General features: G+C 38.1%; 1 protein-coding gene across 2 annotated transcripts in view; it reads right to left on the reverse strand.

The window, feature by feature from the left end:
• Positions 1–26,129, reverse strand: part of RNF180 (ring finger protein 180) — a 75,513-nt gene that overhangs the window by 13,018 nt on the left and 36,366 nt on the right. For both annotated transcript variants that reach the window (XM_063321063.1, XM_063321062.1), the window contains exons 5-6: positions 11,261–11,486; positions 4,084–4,209 (exon numbers count right to left, since the gene is read on the reverse strand). In XM_063321063.1, coding sequence (XP_063177133.1) covers positions 4,084–4,209; positions 11,261–11,486 — 352 coding nt within the window. The remainder of the gene's footprint in view (positions 1–4,083; positions 4,210–11,260; positions 11,487–26,129) is intronic.

Raw genomic sequence — 26,129 nt, forward strand, 5'->3', positions numbered from 1 at the left:
CTTTAAAAGGCTAGTAATTCAAAGTTTACCTAGGGTGGTTTAACTATGATTATGTATTGTTCTCAGTTGTCTTTAGAGGGCAAATAATAAATACTTATGTAATCTTCTTTCATAAATACACGAAATCTTTTTACAATGCCTAAGTTAAAATTGTAATGGAAGACACGATTGTCATCAAATTGTAGGATATTTCATAAGGACAGGTATACAAAGAGTAGACTAAAGGTCTTCCTACTCTATCATTCTTTCTCTGACAAGGTCAAACAATGAGGAATTGGTGAATGGCAAGGAAAGAACATAAGAACAGGGCAAGCACATTGCAATACTTTTCCTGGTGCTCTCTCTGTTCCCAGGGACTTGCAGTTCAAGGATCTTCGCAGGTAAATGGGGTCTCTTTGCGTTTAGTATACTTTACTCCATTTTTCTTCCAAGAATTTGCTGTTATTTGAACCCATGCTCTGGGGTAATGACAATTTTATTTTATGTCCTCTACTTCTTTTATTATGAGACAGTGAGTAACAGCAGCCCATTCACTTTTGCCATGCCTCTCATGATTTTAATTACCTCTATCATCTTCCCTCTTTAGTCATCTCTTGTTTTGGCTGAAGCATTCTAGCCTATTTACATATTCCTCATCAGGAACTAATTTAAAACTGACATTCTTATTTATCTTCTCTGTACCCTTCCAGTTTACTACCTCCATTTGCACTGAAAGGAAAAATATGTAAACACTGCTAAAGATCACTCAGTACCACAAGTCTTCTGCCACTTCTTGCACTTGGCTTTCATTTTTATTATTCTGAATATTTCACTACTGTAAACAAACATTATGACCTCTGTTTCTAGTAATAAATACGCTGGATAGTACAAACTGTACCATATAACGCTCTAGGACCAGACTGCTAACGTCCCTCTGGTGAGAAAAATGAATCATTTATTTCCATTCTTTGTTTGGTATCTTTTAAACATCTATTAACGGATGAGAGGATTTTCCCTCCTATCCTGAACACAGCTATGCTTTTTCAAGCATCTTCAGAAAGGAACCTTCTCCAAAGACTTTTGGAATTTCTAAGCTGCGGGGTTAAAAACGTGATACCTCTAATTCCCCTACAAGTTCATTTGGATCCCTCCAGCATAGCTGTGGGACCGTGTCTGCGTAAGAGGTCTAAAATATTCCTAGTTTGTCTTACCAGCCAGTATGAACACTTGGTTCTCTAAGCAGAACTAAAGATGCCAATCTAACATCTATTCAGGGATATGTCAAGAAATACATGGGAAAAGGCTACAGAATGCTTTTTTTGCCATGGCCATTCTATCATAATCCTTGGTGTTGCATAATTATAGCTATCAATATTCCTGGTACACCAGTCTTATCACAGCTAAATGGAAACAAGCAATCCTGATGACACATACAGATTAGCTAGAATTTTATTCCCTTCAATGCACGGATGAACCAATAGAGATGACTGAGCAGCCATAATTTCTGAGAGTTACTTCACTCTCCCCTACACAGGCTAGCTCTGGATGCAGTCCTCAGCACTGGGAAAAGGCTAGAAAATATCTTTTCCAGTGGGACTGTGGCTATGAAGAAGTCTCTAAAGAACAGCCTCTGCAAAACAGCTTAAAAGATAAACAAGGCTATTGATACTTACACAACACTTTGTACTAATGCTGTTGGCAAAACAGCAGGGACAGAAAGTGGCAGTGATAACACAGCTGAAGCTTAAGACATCTCTGTACCTTAAATTTTCCATTCCATTTTATTTTATTTTTTTTCAGATACGCTTTTGCATGGTGAGGTGCAGAAGTGAAGGCTTGAAGGCTACCTGGAGCACAGCTGCTCCGTGGGACCCATGTGGGACCTTGGAATCAAGAAACCAGTCATGTGTTTCTTACGAGTGACCTGTTGGAGCTGAAAGCACTTGTGGGCAAGGAAAACATGTGCAAGTGTTAGGCTCCACGTGCTGACAAATCAGCAAAACGACAAAGCCGCCACCAGTGTGACCTAAGACACACACAATCATCAGTGCTTGGATTCCATGCTTTCTGTCTTAATATACTACAGGCATAACAGATGCTCAAAGGCAACACTTCCCAGTAATGTGTGTCTCCTTGAGGCAGAAAATTCACTGTGAATTCTTCACAGCAAAGACTGTAGACTGTAAAAGCATCTTGTGGGAAATGCATGTGTGCAAATTAGCTTTTTGTGGTTCCATAAGCTATACTGAAGAATCTGATGGATCCTGGCTGAAAAAGGAAAGTGCCTAGTGAAGAACCATTGCATGGTCACACAACTGCAGTCTTGAGTAGTATGACAAAGGAACTTAAAGAAAAGCAATGAGGAAGTAAGGAAACTAACTGAAAGAAAAAAATGCAGTAAGGAAGGACGGAACAGTAGGACTTGGGAAAAATAGCTCAATATAAGGATTATTCTGAGAGACTTATACTCTGGCATTATTCTTTACAGCTAATATCAATGCTGCACCTTCTATTTTCGGTGACACCTCTCGTTTCCCTTCTCAGTAGATCAGAGCATTAGAAACTTGAAAACCAGTATCAGTTTTTTCTTCTTTTTAAAAACAGAAGTATGAACTTAAAACGTAGTTGACGTAATTTTATAGTTGTAAATTTTCACAGCTGTTAACGTCTTTCATTTATTGCCTATCTGACTGAAATCACGGTAACAAGAATCTTGAATCAAGAAAGTAGATTTTAAAGTGTTGTATCCTAATTTAGAGACAGAGAGATACAAAAACGTACCAACATGCATTATTAAAAGCTTTCAAAACATTATTATTTTTTTTTAAGTATGTAGGAAATTGCACACCCTTTTCTTTAGATAATGGTTACATAAGAGGACATGGCAGATGTGACATACTGAGGTGGTGGGAATTTCCACTGCTATTAGCAGGCATTGAAAACACTGTATCTTGCAATCCCTGACTAATGCAGAAGTCAATAGCTTTTTATTAAGTCACTAAACAGATGAGATCAGTAAAGAACTGCACAGATTTCACTGTATGCAACATTAGTGCAATGTTTTCTAGATTAAGCATTAAAAAATAAACAGATAAAAAAGAATTGCTATATTTCTAAATAGGGTCACCCATTTTCAATTTAATCAGTATATTTTAAATAAAAACGTTAGCATGAAAACAATTGGAGGAAATTTCCTATTAGTCTAGGAATAATTATATCTTGAAATAGTCACCAAGGGCTGTAACTCAGAGGTTTCATAATCCCTCTCTTTCACTCTGAACACCTATCTATGTACTTATCTTCAGGCATATCTACAATCTTTACATGCAGACAGCCAGCACCCTTTTACAACGTTACCATCTGACTACTCTATTCTGTATCTCTGGTCTGTTCAGTGTATTTCTATCTCAGATTTATGCACAAGCTTTTCTGCCCAGAGTACTGTCTGTCTCAGTCTGTTTTTTAATTCCTGCATTTGACTACACCAAAGTCACTGCCAAATTAAGTATTGTATTTTTAATTTAAATGATCTTTATCACCTTTTTTAGTCCACATTGTGGTATCAAATTGCTTTTTGAGACTTACCCTTAGTTTGTGAAATTTCTGTGACTGTACGGTGCTTATAGAATGCAACTCCAATTTAATGGCATGCATGTGTTACACGTACAATGTTATTAAACTATAAATACATGATAACACAATCCAATCAATATGAATTCATTCATAAAAGAATGATTCTGATTTTTTTTTGGAGACATCTTTATTGACCACACTCATAACTAATAACTTTTTTCCTTGACTATTTTTCCTTTATTCCCTTATGCAGACACAATTTTTCCAAACAGGAAACTACACATTATTAGCCTGATGATGTGCACAAAAATAAAGATTTAAGAATAAATAAACAGGTAAACACATAAATTGTCTTTTTGCAATTTGCAGTTTATCTTTAGATTCAGAGCACTGTGTATGAGTCACCCAGAAGAATTTAACTAATCTCTAATAATCATCCATCTCTGATTTTCTATGGCATGTATAGCTAGAGACTGATTTTCAAATGTACTCAAGACTGAGTGAAGTTTAGGGAAAAATTAAAAAACTTACCTTCAAAAACTCTGAAGGCTTTCTTGCAGCTTGGTAGAGGCCATTTTGCAGAATTTGATTTTTGAAAATTTTCTTTTAACTTCAAATATTCCATAGGGAAAAAAGATTTGGTAGAGTTGTTCAGTTCTACAATAGTTAATACGAAAAGAATGTATACATCAATGCTGTAAATATGGTAATAATTTGCACACATTTATACTATAAAATAAAAAGGCCTTATCTATTGTGTAATCCTTTTTCTGATTATAACATCTCTCAAATTGTTTTAAAATCATATAAACCCAAGCACTTCCAGATATGCAAGAACAAGTCTTAAACATGCGGTTTTGATTCTATTCCTTTGAAAAAAAGCATTTAGGAAAGACAGTGTCAAATTCTAGCAAAATGAAATACATAACGAATCAGGCACTTTAACTTACAAAACTATGATGAGGTCTATGAATGAAAATGGCATCTATCAAACTGACTGTGGTATTAATTCTCAGTTCATATTGTATTTTGTTTAACACCATCAAATAGGAACAGTAATGCAAGGACAGGGGAATCGTCTGAAAATTTTTTTGGAGATTTTTTAAATGTTTTGGATTAACAGGAATTAAGAACGCATTTGTAGAATGATTAACAACACATTGTAAGACTTGACATAATTTACTAATCTCAAGAAATCACCAGCTTCTTGGGATATAATTTGAGGAAATATCTATATGGACTGCAACTCAAAACCGTCAAAACTAAACTATCCATAGCAATACACCAATGAAAAACAATTTAAAAATAACCGTATTTTCCTACAACAGAAAAGTGATCTGCTGGTAACAGTTAGAGTTGCCAAGTTAGTAGTTAATGGAAAACTTTCACAGATCTTTGAAAAGGCTTATGTATTATTACTTTACGTGGTCCATTGCAAGTGTATATACTTTTTCAATAATCAATTTTTTATGAAAGGATCAAATATTTTTCTCTGGCAAATTTGAGAAAGCTAAGCTTTTTGCGAGCAGGCTCCACAAAGAAGAAAAAATTCCAAATGCCCTTTGGTCGCAGTAGCTTTTTCTATGTAAGAGGAAGGCCTTAGCAGATTTGAAGCAAAAAAATCCCCAAAATGCCGGTCTTATTCTAAAAATTATCCTGTGTTTCACTGAGTCAGAACGCAGGTGGAATGAGGCTACACAACACATGCAGAGTACAGAAATCTCCAAATCCTTCTATCTCGTTATGTGAGAAAAGTGTTACTACACCCATAAACATCTGTCAGCGAAGGGAAAGAGGCCATTTTCTCTCCTAAATGTAAAAGGATCAAGCTGTGTATTTTTCAATACTGGTTTTTAATTTTTATATAAGAGCTTTATATGCTACTGAACATATTTGGATTAAGTGCTCTTCGGATTCACAGAAATAGCCTCTCACAGCATCAACTGAGAATATTTTAGTTTCCTTCTACAGGCCACAAAAATCGACTCAGTTCTGTAAACTTTATTGTCCAAATTTAAACACTGAAACCTCTGGTGAGGCATCTAATTCCTCCTGCTTTTCAGAAAAGGCAGTGGTGACACCTCTTACTGGGTTTTAGAAGGTTGTTTGGTTAGCCTTTTAATAAAGGACCCTTTCAGGCTGCCCAGGACACCTGTCTTTCTGCATGTATGTGACCCTTTCCCTGCCACGTGCCTGGACCTCCTGTGCACAACCACTACACTGAGTCTGTGTTTCTCCGAAGTGGTGGATTTATTGTGCATAAGTGCCAGATCTGGCCCTTCTTGGAAACACTCAAAATAAATGAAATTTTGTACAAATGAAAGCATAGAAGCCAATTCCCGGCTCACTCTTTCCCCTGACAGAAGAGGCATTTAAAACACAAAGTTACTTGAAATGGGTTGCTGCAATCAGATCAAAAGCTGTTGTCTTAGGTGTGTCCTGGGCATCCTATCAATTGACCAGATGTGAGCTTATCCTGATGGGAGAAGGGTTTTAAGGAAGACTGAGAAAGACAGGAATGCAAGGCAGACACCATGAGAGCAACCTATCTGGACTGGAACTCACTCTCATGGAAACCAGTGGAAAAGGCTCACTTGATGAAGGCAACAGGGCAGAGGAAGCACCCTTGTGGGTCACATCCAGCTTTGTAGCTCTGGGTTAAGTACTCTTTTTCTTCACAATTGGTGGATAATTGACCTGTTAGCCTCCATCTTTTTGTACATGTTACATGCATCCTTCCGTTGCAGTGATGTTCAGTTTGCAAAACTGTACAATTTAAAAAGTGAACTTCTGAATATATCCTTATATGTTTTCTTTTTGAGATATCCTTGTAAGATAAAATGCAATTATCCAAGAGGAAAGCTCCAGAAAATATCCACAATAAATTATTGAGGGAAATAAGACATCCCAGCTGTACTGTCAGAGAAATACGTAAGAATGCTAGCAACTTTGCTTTGTTGGATACACAAACCTATAGCAGCAGTAACTTTAGCATAATTTTTAAAAGGCTTACCAAATCTGAGTAAAAAAAAATATTTACTACCCTTTACATTGGTCTGGCACCAGTCATGCTCCTTTAGTTCACATTAGTGTTGATTTTACTAATTTCACTACGGCTATGATATCATCATCAGTATTTCTTGGTTGATTAAAAAGCTGCTCAATATGTTATGCACTGAGAAATTACAACTGAATTACAAGCTGAACTTGGCAAGTGATGCAAAGAATAATAAAAAGGGCTTCTACAGGTATGTCAGCTAGAAAAGGAAGGTCAAAGAAAGTATACCCCTCCTGACGGCAAACTCGTAACAATAGATGAGGAGAAGGCCAAGGTACTCAACAACTTTTTTGCCTCAGTCTTCACTGGCAATCTGTCTTCCCACTCCTCTTGAGTGGGTGGCCCGCAAGGCTGGGACTGGGGCAGCAAAGTCCCTCCCACTAGAAGAGAAGATCAGCCTCAAGACCACTTGAGCAACCTGAACAAACAGAAGTCTATGGACCTGACAAGATGCATCCCAGAGACCTGAGGGAATTACGTGATGTAGTTGCCAAGCCACTCTCCATGGTATTTGAAAAGTCATGGCAGTCAGGGGAAGTCCTTGGTGACTGGAAAAAGGGAAACATTGCACCCATTTCTAAAAAGGGTAGAAAGGAGAACCCTGGGAATTATGGACCTGTCAGCCTCACCTCTGTGCCTGGGAAGATCATGGAACAGATCCTCCTAGAAGGTATTCTAAGGCACATGGAGGACAGGGAGGTGATTTGAGAAAGCCAGCATGGCTTCACCAAGGGCAAGTCCTACTGGCCTACTATGATGCAGTGACTCCATCAGTGGACAAAGGAAGAACTACAGATGCCATTTTCTGGACTTCTGTAAGGACTTTGACATGGTCCCCCACAGCTTCCTTCCCTCAAAATTGGAGAGACATGGATTTGATGGGTGGACTATTTGGTGGATGAGGAATTGCTTGAATGGTTGCATCCAGAAGGCAGTGGTCAACGGCTCGATGTCCAGATGGAAATCAGTGATGAGTGGTGTCCCCAGGGGTCCATACTGGGACGAGTACTGTTCAGTATCTTCATCAATGATGTAGTGGGATCGAGTGCACCCTCAGCAAGTTTGCAGATGACACCAAGCTGAGTGGTGCAGTTGACACACCTGAGGGATGAGATGCCATCCAGAGGAACCTGGACAAGCCAAAGATGTGGGCCTGTGTGAACCTCATGACGTTCAACAAGGCCAAGTGCAGGGTCCTGCACGTGGGTTCGGGCAACCCTCATTGTGCATCAAGAAGAGTGTGGCCAGCAGGTCGAGGGAGGTCATCCTCCCCCTCTACTCTGCCCTGCTGAAACCGCACCTGGAGTACTGTGTCCAGTTCTGGGCTCCCCAGTTCAAGAAGGACTGGGAACTGCTGGAGAGGGTGCAGCAAAGGGCTACAAAGATGATTAGGGGACTGGAGCATCTCTCTTACGAGGAAAGGCTGAGGGATTTGGGTCTCTTCAGTCTGGAAAAAAGATGGCTGAGGGGGGACCTTATGAACGCTTATAAATACTTAAAGGGTGGGTGTCAGGAGGATGGGGCCAGGCTCTTTTCAGTGGTGCCCAGCGACAGGACAAGAGGTAATGGGCACAAACTTGAGCATAGGAAGTTCCACCTAAACGTGAGGAAGAACTTCTTTACCCTGAGGTTGGCAGAGCCCTGGAACAGGCAGCCCAGGGAGGTGGTGGAGTCTCCGTCTCTGGAGACATTCAAAACCCACCTGGACGCGTTCCTACACGACCTGCTCTAGGTGACCCTGCTCCAGCAGGGGGAGTTGGACTAGATGATCTCCAGACGTCCCTTCCAACCCTATGATTCTATGATTATGAATAAAGGCTGGGGGATTAAGGGATTGAGAGCAGCCCTGCGGAAAAGGACTTGGGTGTACTGTTCGATGAAAAGCTGGACATGAGATGACACTGCGCACTCACAGCCCAGAATGCCAACCAGATCCTGGGCTGCATCGAAAGAAACATGGCCAGCAGGTCGAGGGAGGTGATTCTGTCCCTCTACTCTGCTCTCATAAGATTCCACCTAGAGTACTGCATCCAGCTCTGGGGCTCCCAGCATAAGACAGACATGGACCTGTTGGAGTAGGTCCAGAGGAAGGCTGAAACACCCCTCCTGGGAGGACAGGCTGAGAAAGTTGTTCAAGTTGGAGAAGAGAAGGCTCTGGGGAGACCTTGTTGTGGCCTTTCCTTACTTAAAGGAGGCTTATACGAAAGATGGTGACAAACTTTTTAGCAGAGCCTATAGTGATAGAACAAGGGGTAATGGTTTTAAACTAAAAGAACAAAGATTTAGACTAGCCATAAAGAAAAAATTTTTTACAAGGAGAGTGGTGAAACAGTGGAAGAGGTTTCCCAGAGAGGTGGTAGATGCCCCATCCCTGGAAACATTCAAGGTCAGGTTGGATGGAGCTCTGAGCAACCTGATGTAGTTGAAGATGTCCCTGCTCATTGCAGGGGAGTTGGACGAGATGACCTTTAAACGTCCCTTCCAATTCAAACTCTTCTATAATTTTACGATTCTGTTAAAATATTTTTCTAAATATATGTATAATAAAACAAAGTAGATTTAGTGTATCTATTTTCAAAAATATATTGCTAAGCCAAGCATGTTTTGCTATATACTGTATAGCAATACACAAGTAGCTGCTGTAAGGTCATACGGATTTCTCTCATCTGAAGCTGTTAATACTAAACACATCTCATATACTGTTATGGCTTTCTATTTGTAGACTCTCCATTTACATACTCATGACACTATATTTACACTTTAGCCACACAAACCCTTCTCCTCACCACTACATATCTTTGTAATATTTTCACAGAATGGGTTATGCTGCAAGGGATGTCTTGAGATCAACTAGTCCAATCCACCCTGCTCAAGCAGAGTCAGCTACAGCAGGTTGCCCAGGAGTGTGTGTGGTTGGGTTTTGAGTGTCTCCACAGATGGAGACTCCACAGCCTTTCTGGGCAACCTGTTGACCACCCTCACAGGAAAAAAGTATTTTCTTGTATTCAGATGGAATTTCACGTGTTTCTATTTGTGCTCACTGTCTCTTATCTTGTCAGTGGGCACCACTGAGAAAACTCCAGCTCCCTCTTCTTCATTCCCTCCCATCAGATATGTTTACATTGTAAGTACTCAAAGGCTACAAGTAATCCTGGTAATATTTCACTTAAGTGACAGTACTTTAGATGTGTTGAAAAGTTTTGCAAATACATTTTAGCAAGCATCTGTATTCTCTATTCGTGCTCTCCCAGTAGTGTTTTACTGCAGCAAATCTGCTAAATAGCTTTTTTAAAATTTAAATAGCCCTAAAACATCTAGAAGTAATTATCTATTGGTGAAACGCACTTGATCTGTACATCAAATCCAAAGAAGCATCAAACATTAAGAATATGAAATGAGAACAGCTTGAAACCTCTGTACGCGAGCCAGGCAGGGTGCTGAGAGTGCTCAGGCTGCAGCTTTCCATCCATTTTCTCTGCTGACATAGTCAGTCCCTATCCCTGGCCACCAGCAGGTCCCCACTGAACCATCGTGGGGCAGTTTGTTTGTCTCCTTCCCACCAAAATGAGTTCTTATCTAACCCAGTCAGCTCCTCAAACCGGGCTGCCATCAAATTATGCAAAGCTGTGCCTGTGCAGAGGAAGAGTCTGTGCAAAACCAGAAATAGAAGCTAGGCAGCTCTGCTGATCAATGTGAAATCATACTTTAATCTGCATCCCCAACCTGTCATCATCACAGCACTCTCCCAGTTTAAAGAGGATCGTTGCAAGATCTCTGCAGCGTGCAAAAATAAACAAACTCTCCTACATGGCTGAGTCATTTCCATTACTTTGTGACCTGTCTATGCAGTGTTTCAAGTACTGTAAAGGGCCTAAATCCAGACATCATTGTGCAATTTTATCCATGGTGCTTGAATTTACCTTTTTAAGCTCCAGGCATAAAAGACTGGCTCATGCTGTTCCAGGTATCCCATCTACAGCACTACTTACCCTCTTCTATCCCTGTACCAATTCTGACATCAAACACCCCTTACCCACCATGTTTTACTTCTGCTAAAAGTCAGGAACACTAGAGATAAGGGTGTAAGAGGCCACGAAGGGAGAACTTAAAAACAAGATTAATTAGGAGGATTCTATAGTTCTGCCAGCATTTATTTTCACTTGTAGCTAAATTAAAGCCATAAAATCAAGAAAAGAGCATTTTTGTTTTGTGTCATTAAGTTAGCAATTTTAAAAATGCTCTTCTGGTAGGATATTTTGAGAAAATGTTTATTATATTTGGAGTTTGTGATTATTTAGCAAGAGGAAACCAAATAAATGCAAAATATCAGAACCTCACTTCAAAATCAGAAAGTCTTAAAACAGGCGTGCAGAAACAGCTTCTTGCCACTGAAGAAAGCCTGCATGGAATATCCGAGGAAGAGTTAAATGCAAAGAAAACTTCACAGTGGATTAGCATCAACAAATTCTGCTCTGCATGCATTTTGGATGTGGCCCATTGCATATTATTCTTTCTTTCTTTCTTCTTTTTATGACTATATTTGGTTAGCAGTGTTTTACTCTTCTTTTAACTACATATTTATTCAGGCCTGAAATACAGGAAGAAAGTTACAAATATTTTTCTGTATCATAAAAATTTCCATTTTTATACCTGCTTGGAAAAAGACTCTGGCAATTGTAGTGCGACACAGTGGACATGGAGTGCTGGCTGGATTGTCTTTGGCAAGCATCCTTAAGCAAGGTTCACAAAAGATGTGGTGGCATGGATAGCACATGTAAGGATTGAAATAAACATCCAGGCACACTGCACAGAGATAGTTTTCTTTATCCCTTCTGAGTTCGTGCTCATCGTCTGTATGCAGGTTATCATTTGCAGTCTGCAAGAAGAAAAAGAAAACATCTTTTCACTGCTCATTTCATAACTATTTTGGATAAACCAATCATCAGGAAGGTGACTTTAAATAATGCTTAAGAAGTTGGTACACACTGGTGATATTCTTAATTTTTAATACAGGTTACTTTTAACGAAGTGATAAAACGTACTGATAAGACAGGAATGTCACAACAAGCACTCTGTGGGAAAGGAGAACAAAAACCATGAGAAACAGTAAAAGAAGGAAATAACAAAACCAAAACGGCTGAGTAAAACTCTACTATGATCTGATTTCTTATTTCAAAATGAATTTTAGCAATTTCTTTGTAACTTTCTTACCAAAATACCTGGTTACTTCTCCAAGAAAGGCAAAACAAAAGTCTCTAAAAATAACCTGTGGATTGTTCTCCCTTTAAAAGGCAATTTGTGAATGGCATGTTTCAGCAACAATAATGACTCAGAGTTTGAAGCAAGCCACAATTTTATTACGATAATGCAGAATCTAAACCTTAGACTAGAAAGTGTAGGAACCCCTAATATCCTTGGTAACTGATTGTTTTTGCCAGAATGTATGCCCAAAATTTCCTTGCATTGGTATATTTGTAGGGCAGCATAGCTGGACTTCCCAAGTGGTGTTCTCTTGTAAGATATACCTTTCCATGTAATCTGAAGATCTCATACTGATGGCATCCAGGGCTTTGGATTAAAGAAAGAAAAATATTGTTTTTTCATCTCTATGGGAGCCACTCAAGAGACACTGACTTTGCTCTAGCTCCTCTGTCCACCCTGTCTGTTTCACAGCTATCAGAACCCAACGTAACCCAATATCCAAGAGACCCACCAGGAAAGAACCAAGACAGCAGGTGTCAGACATTGCTGAGTGTCAAAACTCTTCTCTCATGCCCCTTGTTTTAAACTCCCAATCCTTGCCTAATGATCTCAGTTTACGTGTCTTAATTGTAGTAGCTTTGTAGTCTCAGTGCTTGTAGCCACCTTGTAGTACCACCAGTGACTTCTTGCAAGCTCCAGTATCCATACTTAATACTCTCATAACTCTTGCTCAACCACCGCTCTGTACCTACCTCTTTTTCTGGTCCTCCAACACCAGCCCTGCAAGTCCTTCCAGACACCTATTATTGACATTAGGCACACCTGTTGATGCATTTCTACCCAATAAATACTACTCTGTGCTAGGGCAGCTGCTTGATTTGCATCTAATTTGCATACTCACCAGCTGTATAATATACAGGCCTCTTGACACTCACAGGCCATGGCAGACAACTACTGCCTGATACTGGTACACCAAATATTAATGACAATTGTTATTTTGTGTCTACTGTAGAGATGGGATTCTCTAGATCTGTTTCAGAGACGATTACATGTACGGCTTACTGGCTTGGATTTCTGTTGTCTCTCATTATAGTCAGTCCTCTTCTACCTGGGATACTGAGCACTGCAAATAATGAATAAGCTCTAACAGTATGGGTACTGTGGAATGCATTTAAATACACAGAGCAGAAGTATTTACCCAGAATTTATCAGTTCTGGATAAGCACTTATCCAGTCAGCCTTTCCAGAATACCAGGTGCCAAGGGCCTTATAAATTCTGGCTTGCTGTGACACAAATGCATGGAGACAGTCTGTGTTTAACACTGTGTCCTAACGCAAGCTCTTGTGCAACCCTCAGCATCAGTAACTGTGTGACTCTTGTAGCACTTACCTCAGCAGTTATTACTCCAGCTTGATTTTCTCCATGCCAGACTTGAGATGGGCCCAGAAAGGTTCAGTGTGTACTGAAATTTACTGTAGAGGCAACTAGGCTGTCCTGACAAGCAGCTGCCATAGGTCTGCCTGGGACTGGATTCTAGCTTCTCTACCATCTATAGAAGCTGGTCCCAGACAGAAACAACTGGGACTATTACTTCTAACTCCATGCTCTAGGAAACAGCAGCACTGTACTACAACTGATCAGTAACACTGTTTGACCAGGCTTTTCTACACTTACAGCACAGACAACCCAGACCAGATTGGAATGGCAAAAATTAACTGAGAGTTGATTATACCTAGAATGAAGCTTAGAATGAAGGAAGCCTCATAATACCATTACTTTGACAAAAAGTGGAAAATAATTTTGCACAGAAAGTGAGGAAAGTAGTCTGAGCATGACAGAGATGACAGCAGAAGAAATTAGGAAATACTAATACATTCTGACAATAACAACCTCCTCCAACCCAGACACATGGACTTGGCAGTGTTAGGTTAATGGCTGGACTTGATGACCTGAAAGGTGTTTTCCAATCTAAATGATTCTATGACTCTATGCAAGGCCAAAATCATGATTAAAAGCTAGCATAAACCTAAAAAGATGGCTGGTGGTGGGGGGAGGGAAAGAAGCAAGCTTTTGCTGACTGGTTTTGATGAGCACTGATTGGAAAGAAAATACACACTGTCTATAGAGGAGCTGCCTGTCTCATTGGCTGCAAGTTAAACATCTTGTATGAGCCAATTAAGTAAATGAGGGAGCTAGAGGCAAAATGGCTGAGGACTCAAGGATAATGGTTGGTTCTGAGATAGGTTTGTAATCACTGTAAGATGCACAGGCAGGAGAATCTCAGACCCAATTGCAATTAGAAAGAAGATCAAAATCATTCTAATGTGCAAACCAGACTCTAGTTAACAGTAATTTGCTTAGTGGATCACAGGAAGAGCTGTTTTTTCTACAGCTTTATACCCCTCCTCAAAAGACCTACCTAGGCACCATTTAGTACCGCAAAGCTAAAATCAGAGCAGCTTCCTTGTGCAAGAAGCTAATGCGCAATAATTAAACAGGCATTATTTTTCATTTGCAATTAAGCAGTGCCTATATGTTCCAACTAGAGCCAGAGCTTTGGTGTTTGAGAGCTTTACAAACATAAACCAGAATATTGTTCTTGCAGAATTATAGTACAGACAAAATCGAGAAAGGCCATGTAGACACCAAAGACAGTCATGGGAGTAAAAGATTGCCAAATACTAATAGGAAAACCTTGAAAGCAAAATGATTACTCCTAAGAAATCAAAGGAAGGTAAGAGCCTCCAAAACCTTCCTAAGTTACTTTGGAACTGCTAATACTGACTGTATCACCTGATGGTAACCCCCGATATTTCACAATCTGGACGGCCAAAGGATGTTAACAAAAAAAGAAAGAGAGGAACAGAGGATCAACTTTTGCTTGAAAAGCCTATAAAGAATGTTAATTAACAGGAAGTCTAGCGCAGTTTGGCTGGACTACCTGAAAGTATCTGATTCAGTCTCACATTCACAGAAAACACATGCACCAACGAATAGCATGATATTTAATGTAAGATTTACCTGTAATCATGTGAAAGATCTAGAACTAGTGGATGTAGACACTAACAAGAAAAGATTCTATATGTATGCTACCAGTAAGAGGAGGTTCAGAGTAAAATCTGGAAGTATGATCAGAACAGTGATAAAACTAAATAAAGCACATAACATTTTCCCCAAGATGCCAAACTACGAAAAACACCTGGCAAACCCCTTCATTTTAAACTGATGAATTTAGAATGCTTTGTAAGCTCAAAAATGCCCACAGTTAAAGGAAATGATGACCAAGAAAAACATCAATTCTATACTTCACATGATTATCTTGCAAAGATAATTGCCTGAAATAAAACTTGGAAAAAATACATAAAAGTGTATTTCATAGAAATATTAACCCAGAAAAGATTAATGATCAAAGGTGGAATTTTTTAAAGGCTTTAAAGTTAAGTAAACATTAGAGAAAGTTTTCCGTATATTTCACTTCTTAAACAGAAGAATGGAAGCCTAAAGATACCTGTGTATGCTTTGTCAACGCAAACACAACTCCAAGTTAATTAGTAGTTGACTTACTACTAGTGCATAGTAATTGTGCCAATAAATTGCCCTGAAATTACACCAGAACAATAATCTAAATGCCTTGTAGGTCTACATTCTTCTACTAACCAAGAGTTAAAAAAGAATGACATGGATTCTCCCCATCTAATTGAAATTAGTGTGAGAGCAAAGTCAGGGACAAGCCATTCGGCACAGACATGCCATTTTCAGGGGAGTGCTTTGCAGTGTTGTGGTACCAAGAATGAGAAATAATCTGTATAATCTGGGATGGGATGTGCTAAGCAGCAGAGTGCTGTGCAGTACAGAGGCCTAGAGAAACACCTAGCAGTGTGAGATGCTGGCCTGAGTACTAACGAACACTCTGGAATGGCTGGGCATTAAATAGCACATGACAATGCAGAAAATTGTGTAAGAGTGATGGAGAGCCCTGTGGAACAGAAACTGGGGAAACAAGACAGAGGCATTACACCAAAATACATCCGAAGTTATTCATCCTTGCCATAAAACTGTGGAGATCCCATTCCAGACTGCACTTGTAATGTAACAGTGACTACATGTTCCACTGGACAATGATAATCTTTTTCAGTAATTCCTTACTAAAAGATAGTGACATATGTGGCAATTGGAATACATGTTCCATTAGATATTACATAGACTGGTTAGGAGGTGAAAAAATTTCTTTCTGTCCTTGTATGCTTAATGTAAAGGTGGAGAGGCAACTCCTTCACTGTTTTCTTACATGAACAGTACCTCAAACAGTACCTCAAAAGGGGAACAGTGGTGTGGGAGGCTCAAGAAGCCACATTTTCACCCTTAACAAACCCAGAGGAAGACCTGATTTGCTGCATATTGGCATACCTCACATTTTGAAAAGGCACAGTATGCGTATTCTCCTTTGTTCTCTTGGAAGCTGCCTCTTGGTAATTTGTTCCATGCTATTCATAAACTGTACATAAAAAAATCTACAATGATTTGCAGCTCTAAAATAGACTTTAAGTCTTCAGTCTTCAGAATCATACACCCCAGGTCTGAAAAAGTTTGAAAGAATGAATATAGATCCTGTTTTGTACAGAAATGGATCAAAAAGGAACAAATACTCTCGGTTACTGCTGGAGAAAAATAACCAGTTGGTTTAGCCTGATTTCCAACAGAAATGCAGCTTATGGGAGTGCCACGTCTATACATCTGTCAGGTGGTCCCACAACAGCTTTTGAACCCATTAGTCAATTGTAACCAAACCTGACACAGGGTTGTGACCTCAGATACATTTCCTTCATGAAAATTTCATGAAAATTGACAGCTAGATTGAGTAGAGAGACTGAAATGAGTGTGATCACTATAGGAAAGTCTGCAGGTGCTTTGTTGTTTTGAATAGAATTTATCTAACCTAATTTCTGCAGTCTAGATTGGTGACTTTTAATGGAATTTCAAAAGCAAACAAAAGAAAACAAATTCAAGTCGAATTTTAAAATGTAGGAAAAACCCTACCAAAAATCTGAACTAGAAGAAGTTCTTACAAATCAGGCCATAAGGCCCACCAGGGTTTGTATGCCTTTGAGCATTCTGTTTTGGTTGACTGGTATGATGAATGCAAAAGGGCATCTTTCAGGTGTCTGGCAAACCTAAGCTTGAAACATACAAATCACAACAGGGCAGACATGCCAATGCCTATGGCTTAAATACCTGTACAAATCAATAATTCAGTCTGAAGTCCCTGAACGCCACATTTCTCCCTGTGCAACATTTCAGAAAAATCCAAAGGCAAACCAAAAACTTCAAAGCAGAGCAAAGCAGCCTAAGCATCTCTCTGGAGCTACCTACTGCCACGTCCTCCGTTCAACCCTCTCTGCTGCATTTGGGTTGGAAAAAATGCTCAAGGGGAAACAACTGAAGGGCATTTTCTTCTTTCTTCTTCTAGGGAAGTTTGTTTAAAGCTAAAAGTGTATTTTTTTTTTTTTTAAATTCTGCATCATTTAGAAGTAGCTTTAGGCAGTGGAGTTGTTCATCTTGTGTGATTATGTGCTTTACAGATCAAGGATTTTGAGGCAACTACTGACAGGACACCTATACTTTTTGCATATGGTGCTCTAAAGAGACAACAATAAATGAATATAATAAACAATGAAAGTGAAAATAAGAATATTCTCAACAGATATTTGCGCTCTAACCTCTAGTTAGCCTCTTCCATGTTCCAGAAAAAATAAACTACCTATCTTCTTGCTTGTCTGAGAAGATATGCTCCTTAACAGTCTAATGCCCTTTCCCTCTCTATTTGAGTTACCAAAGGTTGTTCTGAGGTCATGTTTATTCACGAGGGCTACTGCTTTTCAGACCTGAAAAGAATTTTTGACCCTCCAAACTTTGTTTTTTTCCACACTCGAGCAGTTTGCCTAATCAAATATGCTTTATTTGATTTGTTTAATTAAATATATGTACACGTACTAACTAACTTCTCTCTATCAATCTTGAATTGTTTCTATCTTTAGGTAATGATGGTATTACTACAATCTTTTCTTAATCCTGAATGATCTCATAGTGAAAAACATAGGCTAGTTAAAGTTTACTGAATTATTTTGCATAGGCCATAATTGAGAAAATTAAGTATCAGGTTTTTAATGTTTACTGTATTCAAACATTACACATGCTACAAACACAGCCAGGTCAATAACTCTATGAGTTTATCATACTCCTGCTGAAGATAATTATCCGGTCTATTATTTTAGTATCTGAGCATTTCAGGAGTACAACTCATCACAATTTGTCTGGTTAGCTCAATCAGTTTCTCTAATATGCATTAAAGTTTCCTGTCCTTGCCTGCTGTGACTTTGTACTATTGCCAACCTACTCAGCTATGATAAACTCGTGAAGTTCTGCACAGTGGTGCTTGGACGTGACTAGGCGACTGCCTTCGCACAAATCACTGGTGCGTCATTAGAAGGTCCAAGTCTGTTAGCCGCAAATTAAAATGCATGCAGAAAAATTGGATAGCATACAGAAAAGATACTAGAGATTAAACCAGTGAGCTATTGGCCTGAAGATGAGATGCTCATAAAGAGCAAACGATGCTTGTTAGTTATGAACCATAATCTGTGAACTGGCACTAGTACTGTTTTCTTTTGTTCACATGCAAGAAGACACAGTTCAGAGGAGGGATCAAAGGTGCTGACAAGGCTCTGCATAGTCAATAAATCTTTAAGAATTGCTCTGAGTTCATTACTTTCCTCAAGAGTTGAAAGACTTGAAAGTTGTGCACCCTGAAATATAAATAAGTCTTCTTATATGCTGGCCTGTAAAAGTTAGCTTGAAGATATTGTTGAAGCACAAAGAAGGAGGTAGGAAAGGAGACAATTTCTTTGGTACCAGATGGAAGCACTTGGGCTAAGTGGGAACTGGGAACTGAGCAAAGGATATGCATGGACACAGAGCCTTGCTTCTGTGCTTACAAACACTGCCTGGGGCAGCCGTACTGGAAACTATTCCTTATGACTAGTAAGCAGAAGTCAAGTGTCCAGAGCCAAGAAACTATGCATTTCATTTAACTCATGTATGTTGCCCCTTTGATGAGGCCATTCACATTATCAGCAGAGCAGAGGCCTCACTAATGGAAGATATAGGAAAATGGAAAACCTGACAATTCTGTGGAGCCTTTTAAGGCAAAAAAATTCTTCAAGTATTGAATGTCAGGTCACCTTCACAACCACAGGGTAAATGTGGGTATAAAAAAAGTTGGAAGAATGTAGTTTGCACTTGCTCTCTTGCTGCCTTACATAAACTGCTTTTAAAGGCCTTCCTGAAGTTCTGTACAGGTTGTTACTGAGATGTCTTCTAGAATAACATATCCAAGGGAGAACATCTACAGTTTAAAATTAATATTGAAAACCAGACGGGGCACAATAAAAACATATAAAAGCCAAAAATTCTTCCTACAACAGAAGGCAAAAGAATTCAATCAACTTGATTTTTAAAAATTTACCATAAAAGGAATAACAAGGTGCCACATGCTAAAGATGTGACTAACACTTCAAACTGAAAATAAGCCACAAACTGGAAGTAAGAACAATAACAATTCAGATGGATTATCAATGTGATAAACTCTCTGAGAGTTACAGGCTACCTATGCAGACTATTTATTTTCAAAATACCTTATCCCAAGGCCTGTAAATGAATGGAGCAGGTATAAGACACTAAGTGCAAAGCCTATAAGAGGCTATTTAACAGTGTGTAACTATTACAACCCAGCTGCAGGCAGAAATTTACTCAGAAACAGTACTAGCACTGAAATGGCTGGATTAATTCAGCACTCGATGGAGCATAAAGTGCCCTTGCACATGGGTGCTTCACTAGAGTCTAAGTAGTTTCAGCCTGTGTTTTTCTTTTCTGGAGAAGCAGTTATATTTAAAAAATATCAAGGCAATCTGACAATATCTGACTTTCATAGACCTAAAACTATTACAAAGAAGCAACAATAAACATAACTTACTCAGAATGAATTTAAAGTTTTACTGGGTATATTTATTTAAATCTGATTGCTCAAGGAACCATGTCCTTTTTACACACTTCATTAATTAACAAATGAATTAATGACTATTATTTAGAACATTTTTTAAACTTCCAGTTAGAGATTCATTGAGAGTTACAGAACTGTAATAACCTCAGTAGCCTGTTAACAACAAAGATTATTTAACATTAGTTAAATGCATTGTTAATATGATTTCTTTAAAGAGAAAGGACAATTTGAGGACATAACTGGAGTACCTTAAGAAAAATAAATTTATAAAATGCCTTGATACATAGCAAGTTAATCAATTTGTCTCACTGAAATATTCTTAACTTCAGCAGATCTTTAATCTTATTTATGTCAGGAGATAAAGGCTTATTTTGTGGAAGAAGTGAAAAACAAAACTCAGAAAAACAGATAAAGGAGAAGAAAATTATTTAATATCTTTTCTTTTTATTCTTGTACACACTTCGCAGAACTAGAATAATGAATATTTTATTATATTACCGACTCATACTGTTTTAATCGGTTTGAAACAGGCCACGTAGATCTGAATATCCCTTGTGCAAGATGTTGTACATAGGTATTATGTACATATCCCCTTTCTTTCCAAGCATCTTATATAATACGTTTCAGTTTCTTGTTATGATGGATTTGAAATTATTTAAGCATTTTTTGTTATGCAATTTGGTTAATCTCTCCAGTTCCTCCTGTGGAGTAATTGAGCCTTTAAGCTTTAGGATATGCATCTAAACTGGCAGCTCTAGAAATTATTACCCCCTTGGAAATTTCTCTTAGGAGAATCATATTTATTGTTTAAGGAATATCTGTTAACACAGCATTTATGAACATCTCTTGAACATCATGGCAACTACTTCATTGACTTATCATAAAGAATTATTCATTTTAAAATAATTTAATTATCAAGATGAATTCAGAGACAGGCCACTAGAATAAATACTACTCAAATTACTTGAACCCCAATCATCATAATGCTTTAATATTTATACCCACCCCTAAATGAGGACATAAGAAATGAGTGCCAAGTTACAAGCCTACCTTCGTTTTCATTTTGATTTTGCATTTAATAAAACATACACATTATTTACTCAGGCATTTGAGAAAATGATGTGAGCATTATAGCTAGAGTTGGTAACTGAAGCTTCACGCCAAAAATAAATATGCAGAGTAGAGCATCTAGGCACAGCTATTAGTGTCAGTACACCTAACAATAAAGCAAATATTAATAATAATTAATCTATATTGTAACCATTATTTCAAAAAAGAGGAGGAAAATTAATTTGCAGAGGCCTGCAGAAACTTCTATGAATCTCCTAGAGCCTTGATGCAATGCCTAAATAACAGATAAGAGGTTGTATTGGCCCTTGTGGTGTGAATTCTATGCAGAGAAAACATTTTCTTTTTTTACAACTTCTTTTTTTTTTTTTCCAGAAGTTGTAGGGGAAAAAACGTGATTAATATTGCTCCGGTTCCTCCTTTTGGTATTAGAGATCTCCTTTGCATTTGAAATGATGTAGAACTGGCAGTAACACGTGTGCTAAACATACTGCTGAAGTTTACAGACATATTTGGACTGGAGGGTTAAATGATAGTCCTGAAGAAGTAAACAAGCCGCAAGCACAAAGATTGCCTTCTGTTAGTTAGATCAAAGCAGTTGCTATCTACATCTGAAGAGTCCTCCTCTCCAATATGACGAGAATACAACTGCTCTCTAGTACAACCTAGTAGTTGTGCTGGTAAATGGTAAAAAGACAGAATCCTGTCAATTCACATACATCAAGAGCTAGAGAATCAGTAAAATATTTCTGTTGAAATATTAATGTTATACCTGTAAGAATAGTGTATCTGTTAATTTTAACAAAGTGATTTGCAGCACTGAAATAACAATTGGATGCATTTATTTTTCCATTCTACTTCTAGACTTTGCGTGAATCTATGTGTAGTATTACTCTGTTAGGGAAAATACTTGTAACAAAATGTCTGTAAAAGAACGTCTGGAACAGTGCTGCTATATTTTGGCAGCTTTGCATAAATATAGTCATAGTATATCAAACAACCCATCTGAAATTCTTCTTGTCAGTCAGCATAAATTTAAGCAAATTACAGTGATGCATGACACAATTTGAGTTAATAGATATCACAGAAAAGGCTCTTTAGTGCAGAACACCTACTCTTACCATTAAAATAGGGCTCTTCCCCAGCACTATACAACAGAAAGTGGAGCAGATGACATGGGGAGAGTGCTGGTCAGAGATGGAGGTCCACTCCTGTTCTGAATAGTATTTACAAACTGTTTATAACTCAATGTATCCGGAACACTTCTGGAACACAGCTTTATAAATAACATCACTCTACAGACTTTATGTCTCCTACCAAAGCCTCATTGTTCCTGGGATTTTCCAGCTCCAAGTTACAGTTCTCTCTGCTCATAAAGTCTAGAGCAACTGCACAGATTTGTCTGCTAGCAGTTATCACAAGATCAACACAATGAGAGTTACACAGAGTTTCTTGCTGCTAGATATGGTTATAGAAGACGGACTACTGTTTCAGTTTGCTGAACTTAACTGTCACCATAAGATTTTTCAAAAATGTCTTTAAATAAATTTTACACAAATTCCTTGTTAGCCTTATGCAAGCATGACCTTCATTTCAGTCGTTAATTGTGGTGACTACATGATGATTCAAATTTATTAATACAATAATAACACAGATTTCCAACACAGGCTGGGGCAGAAGTGAGAAAGTTCTTGCCTTTTGTTCATCAGAGAGAAGAGAATTTAGGTGAGAACCATCACAACTATGACTCAAAAGAGGTATTTAACCCAGATAAATTAACTGTGCGTCTACCTGTGTTTACCTGGATGCACATTACGGTATGCCCAACCCTGACCCTTCAGCTGGGCACTTGTCAAATGTGACATCCTTCCACCTGAGCTGGGTGCCCACAGTGCCCTTTTCATTGGGCTGGGTACATGCCTACCTCCCACCCCAAAATCAAGATACAAAGAGGACACCCTAGATTTACGAATCTGCAAGTACCCTCTGTTTCCACAAGCGAGGCATAGTTTGTGACATATTACAGTAAAAGAAGAATTCACCTAGTGAGGTGAATTGCTTTAAAACATGCTGCCCTAAAATTAGGAACCTAAAGCTGTATTTAGGCAAATAAATGATTGTCCCAGTTTTCAAAAGCTTCCTTCTCTGGGTGGGGCAACTGGGTGATCATCTTGCTCAGAACAATCAGGCCACCTATTTAAAGTGCAGAGTTCCTAAAACTCAATTTAATTATTGATGACATAAATAGAATCTACCTCTAAACAGTGATCAAAATACAATGTTCACTTACACTAAAGGAAAATAAAGACAAGTAAAGGGTTTCAAAAAAGAACATACCTGAAAAACTTAGGGAAAAGGTAATCAGATTTCATCACTGTTGCTTAATTTTTTTATACCTAGTCAGATCACTACTGAATCCTAACTTCATCAGAATCAAACCTGTGAATTCACTTCTTATACAATTCTGGGATCACCTGAAAAGATCATACACAGTTTTTCTTTAAAATGGAAAAAAGCAAATCACTGAAATACATACATACATACATGTCTTTACTTCAAAAAATCAGGAAAACAATGGTAGATTTTCCATTAATACAAATTTGCAAGAAGTCCAAATCTGTTTGATTCCCCATATAACTTCTATTGCCTTTCTGGAGATTTTCTCTAAGTGGACACTTTGGAAATAAAAAAATAATTTAAGGTTAAGACTCTAGGAGTCATCAACAACAAGAAGCAAAATATTTTTCTCCATTTTGATTAGATAGTTACTCTGACTCAGTAAAACTTGTAATCCATCTGTAGTAGAAATTGTAATGCAAAATTAAAACAATAAACCAACAAAATACCAAAGCGTTTCAGACGTCTTCATGTAGCAATAGGAAAAAAAAAAAGTCCCCTTTGTTTCTTCTTTTCATGCAGCCTTTGGAGAGTGACTCTGAAATTTGATCCTGTGCTGTTTAAAAAAAATCCATGTGGATCTGCAGTAACAAAATACAATCCAACTGTTCCATATATTGCTTTTCCGACAAATAATATCTAGATGCTCTATTAGATTAACCAATCTCTCCTCAATTCTTATTCTTCATGATATTTTATCACAAAATTTATCAGAAATTTTATCACAAATTACAGTTCTGTCATGGCAGCTGTCAGCAATAAACACTACATTCTTTCCTCGGTATTTTATTCAGTCATACCGAAAGTCATCCAAACTGTGCCAAAGCTTGTTTTCCTCAAATTTAACCATTAGATGCCTCAGTCTGAAAGTGCTCAACATGGATGGCTTCAAAGGGGTCAACTGTCAGTATAATGATACCTAAATAAATCCTCTTTCCAGATACTTGATTTAAGCTGCTATTATCCAAATCTTTTCTGTCTGATAAACAGAGCAGAAATTATTGCTTATTTTTTATTTCACAGGATAAGTGCAAAATCTTGTATGCATGTTTGTATAATAACTAGTAATTTCATATACACTTCCACAAATATTTCCTTTCATACAGAGCAAATTACATTCCCTGAACAGGTATTACAACATTCAGACTTTATTTCATGCAAGATGACTTTTCCGTGTTGTATAAGCAGCATATTGCATCCTACTTCATTTTCCCCAGAAGTTATTTATGAAGATGGTAAGGCCATTTTAAATTTTAAGGTGGCAACATTTCTCGAGAGCCTTCATACAAAAACCTTGAGGGGTCTGAATAATGACCACTGATGATTTCAATCTTTTCTCTCTGCTACAGTTTAATAATGCAGATTTCCCCTCTAGTGAAGGCTCTCACAAAGCTTCTCAGAAACCGAATATGAAAATCCGCACCCCCTGCAGCCCCCCGCCACCCCCGAAATATTAAAAAATATCAGTGTTTAAAGTTTTCCTTTGACAGGATACTGAAATAGAAAAATCAAGCTGAACATCTGCTATTTCACATTTCTCTGCCAGGATTAAAAAAGTAGGATGCAACTATTAATGTTGGTGCAACATACTCACCAACAGAAAGATTTAAGAATTACTGTGCTAAAGTCTATAAATGATTATAAATAGGATTAGTAGCAATAAGAAAGCAACCTCAAAGTAAACAGTAACTGTGTAAGAGAGAGAATATGGATTAAAAAAATCACAGACCATAACCTTGACCTTCGCTTCTCAAACACCATTTCCTTTGAAATAACTTGTTTAAATCATAAACTTTACATAGGGTCTAGATGGTCCAAAAATTGAAGCTTTATTAATTTTAAGCAGCAGACTGATGAAAAGATCTTTTGACAAGCCCTGCCAGCTGTGCCCTTCTCTTGTACAGAAATTTCTTCACTGTTTAGCAGTGGGCTAGGCATCCTATGTGGCACCTCTTTAACTGGTATAAAGTTGTTATAACACAGTTATATTTATGATACACATGCTACTCTGCTAATTATTATGCCATAAGTTTCTGTTTAAATAAGATGTTGCTACGAAAATAGACCTTGGGATTAAAAAAAAAATCAAAAGAACAGTGATGCTACAGGATTTTATTTTCTGCTTACATTGCTGATGAAATTTTATTAGCAAAGGGAACAAGCGCTTCACTACATTTGCACAGGAATTTAATTCAAATTTTTTCTTGTCTTTGTGTAAAAAGAATATAGCCCCGTAGATGACGCAGAAGTGGCAGAAAAAGTTTTGCAAAGAATGAGCAGGATGAAGAAGTAACAAAACCTGTCTTCTGCTCAGCTGTTTAGGATACTCTGATATTGGCGATATTTAGGAGGTAGAATTAGACTTATCCTTTCTTAGAACATCTTGGACAATGAACTTCCAGAGGAAGCCTCATTGCCAGTTACTAAGCTGTGATCCATTGCTTGTAACATTACAGTTTCATTCTTGACAAGATCCACTGCTATAAGCTGATGTCGACTGAACATAATTTGTCTTCTGCGACTCAGAGGGTATGGGACAAGGGACCTGCCTCAAGACAGGCTCCTATGTCTCTCTCTTCAGAGGGGATGTGAGGTGCAAAGACAAGGGCCACCATGGAGCACTGCCGTTGCAATGCACAACACAAGAAGATTACTTTTTTGGTGAGACGGTGGAGCTGAATTGGTCTTCTTGCTCTAACAAAATTACTCCACATTTTGATTATCTGTGTAGGACAGTGGAAACAAATATTTCCTTATTTTTGATAAAATGTGCTTAGCAGTAAGTTATGATTCTG

The sequence above is a fragment of the Chroicocephalus ridibundus genome, chromosome Z, assembly GCF_963924245.1.
Source record: "Chroicocephalus ridibundus chromosome Z, bChrRid1.1, whole genome shotgun sequence".
NCBI lineage: Eukaryota > Metazoa > Chordata > Aves > Charadriiformes > Laridae > Chroicocephalus > Chroicocephalus ridibundus.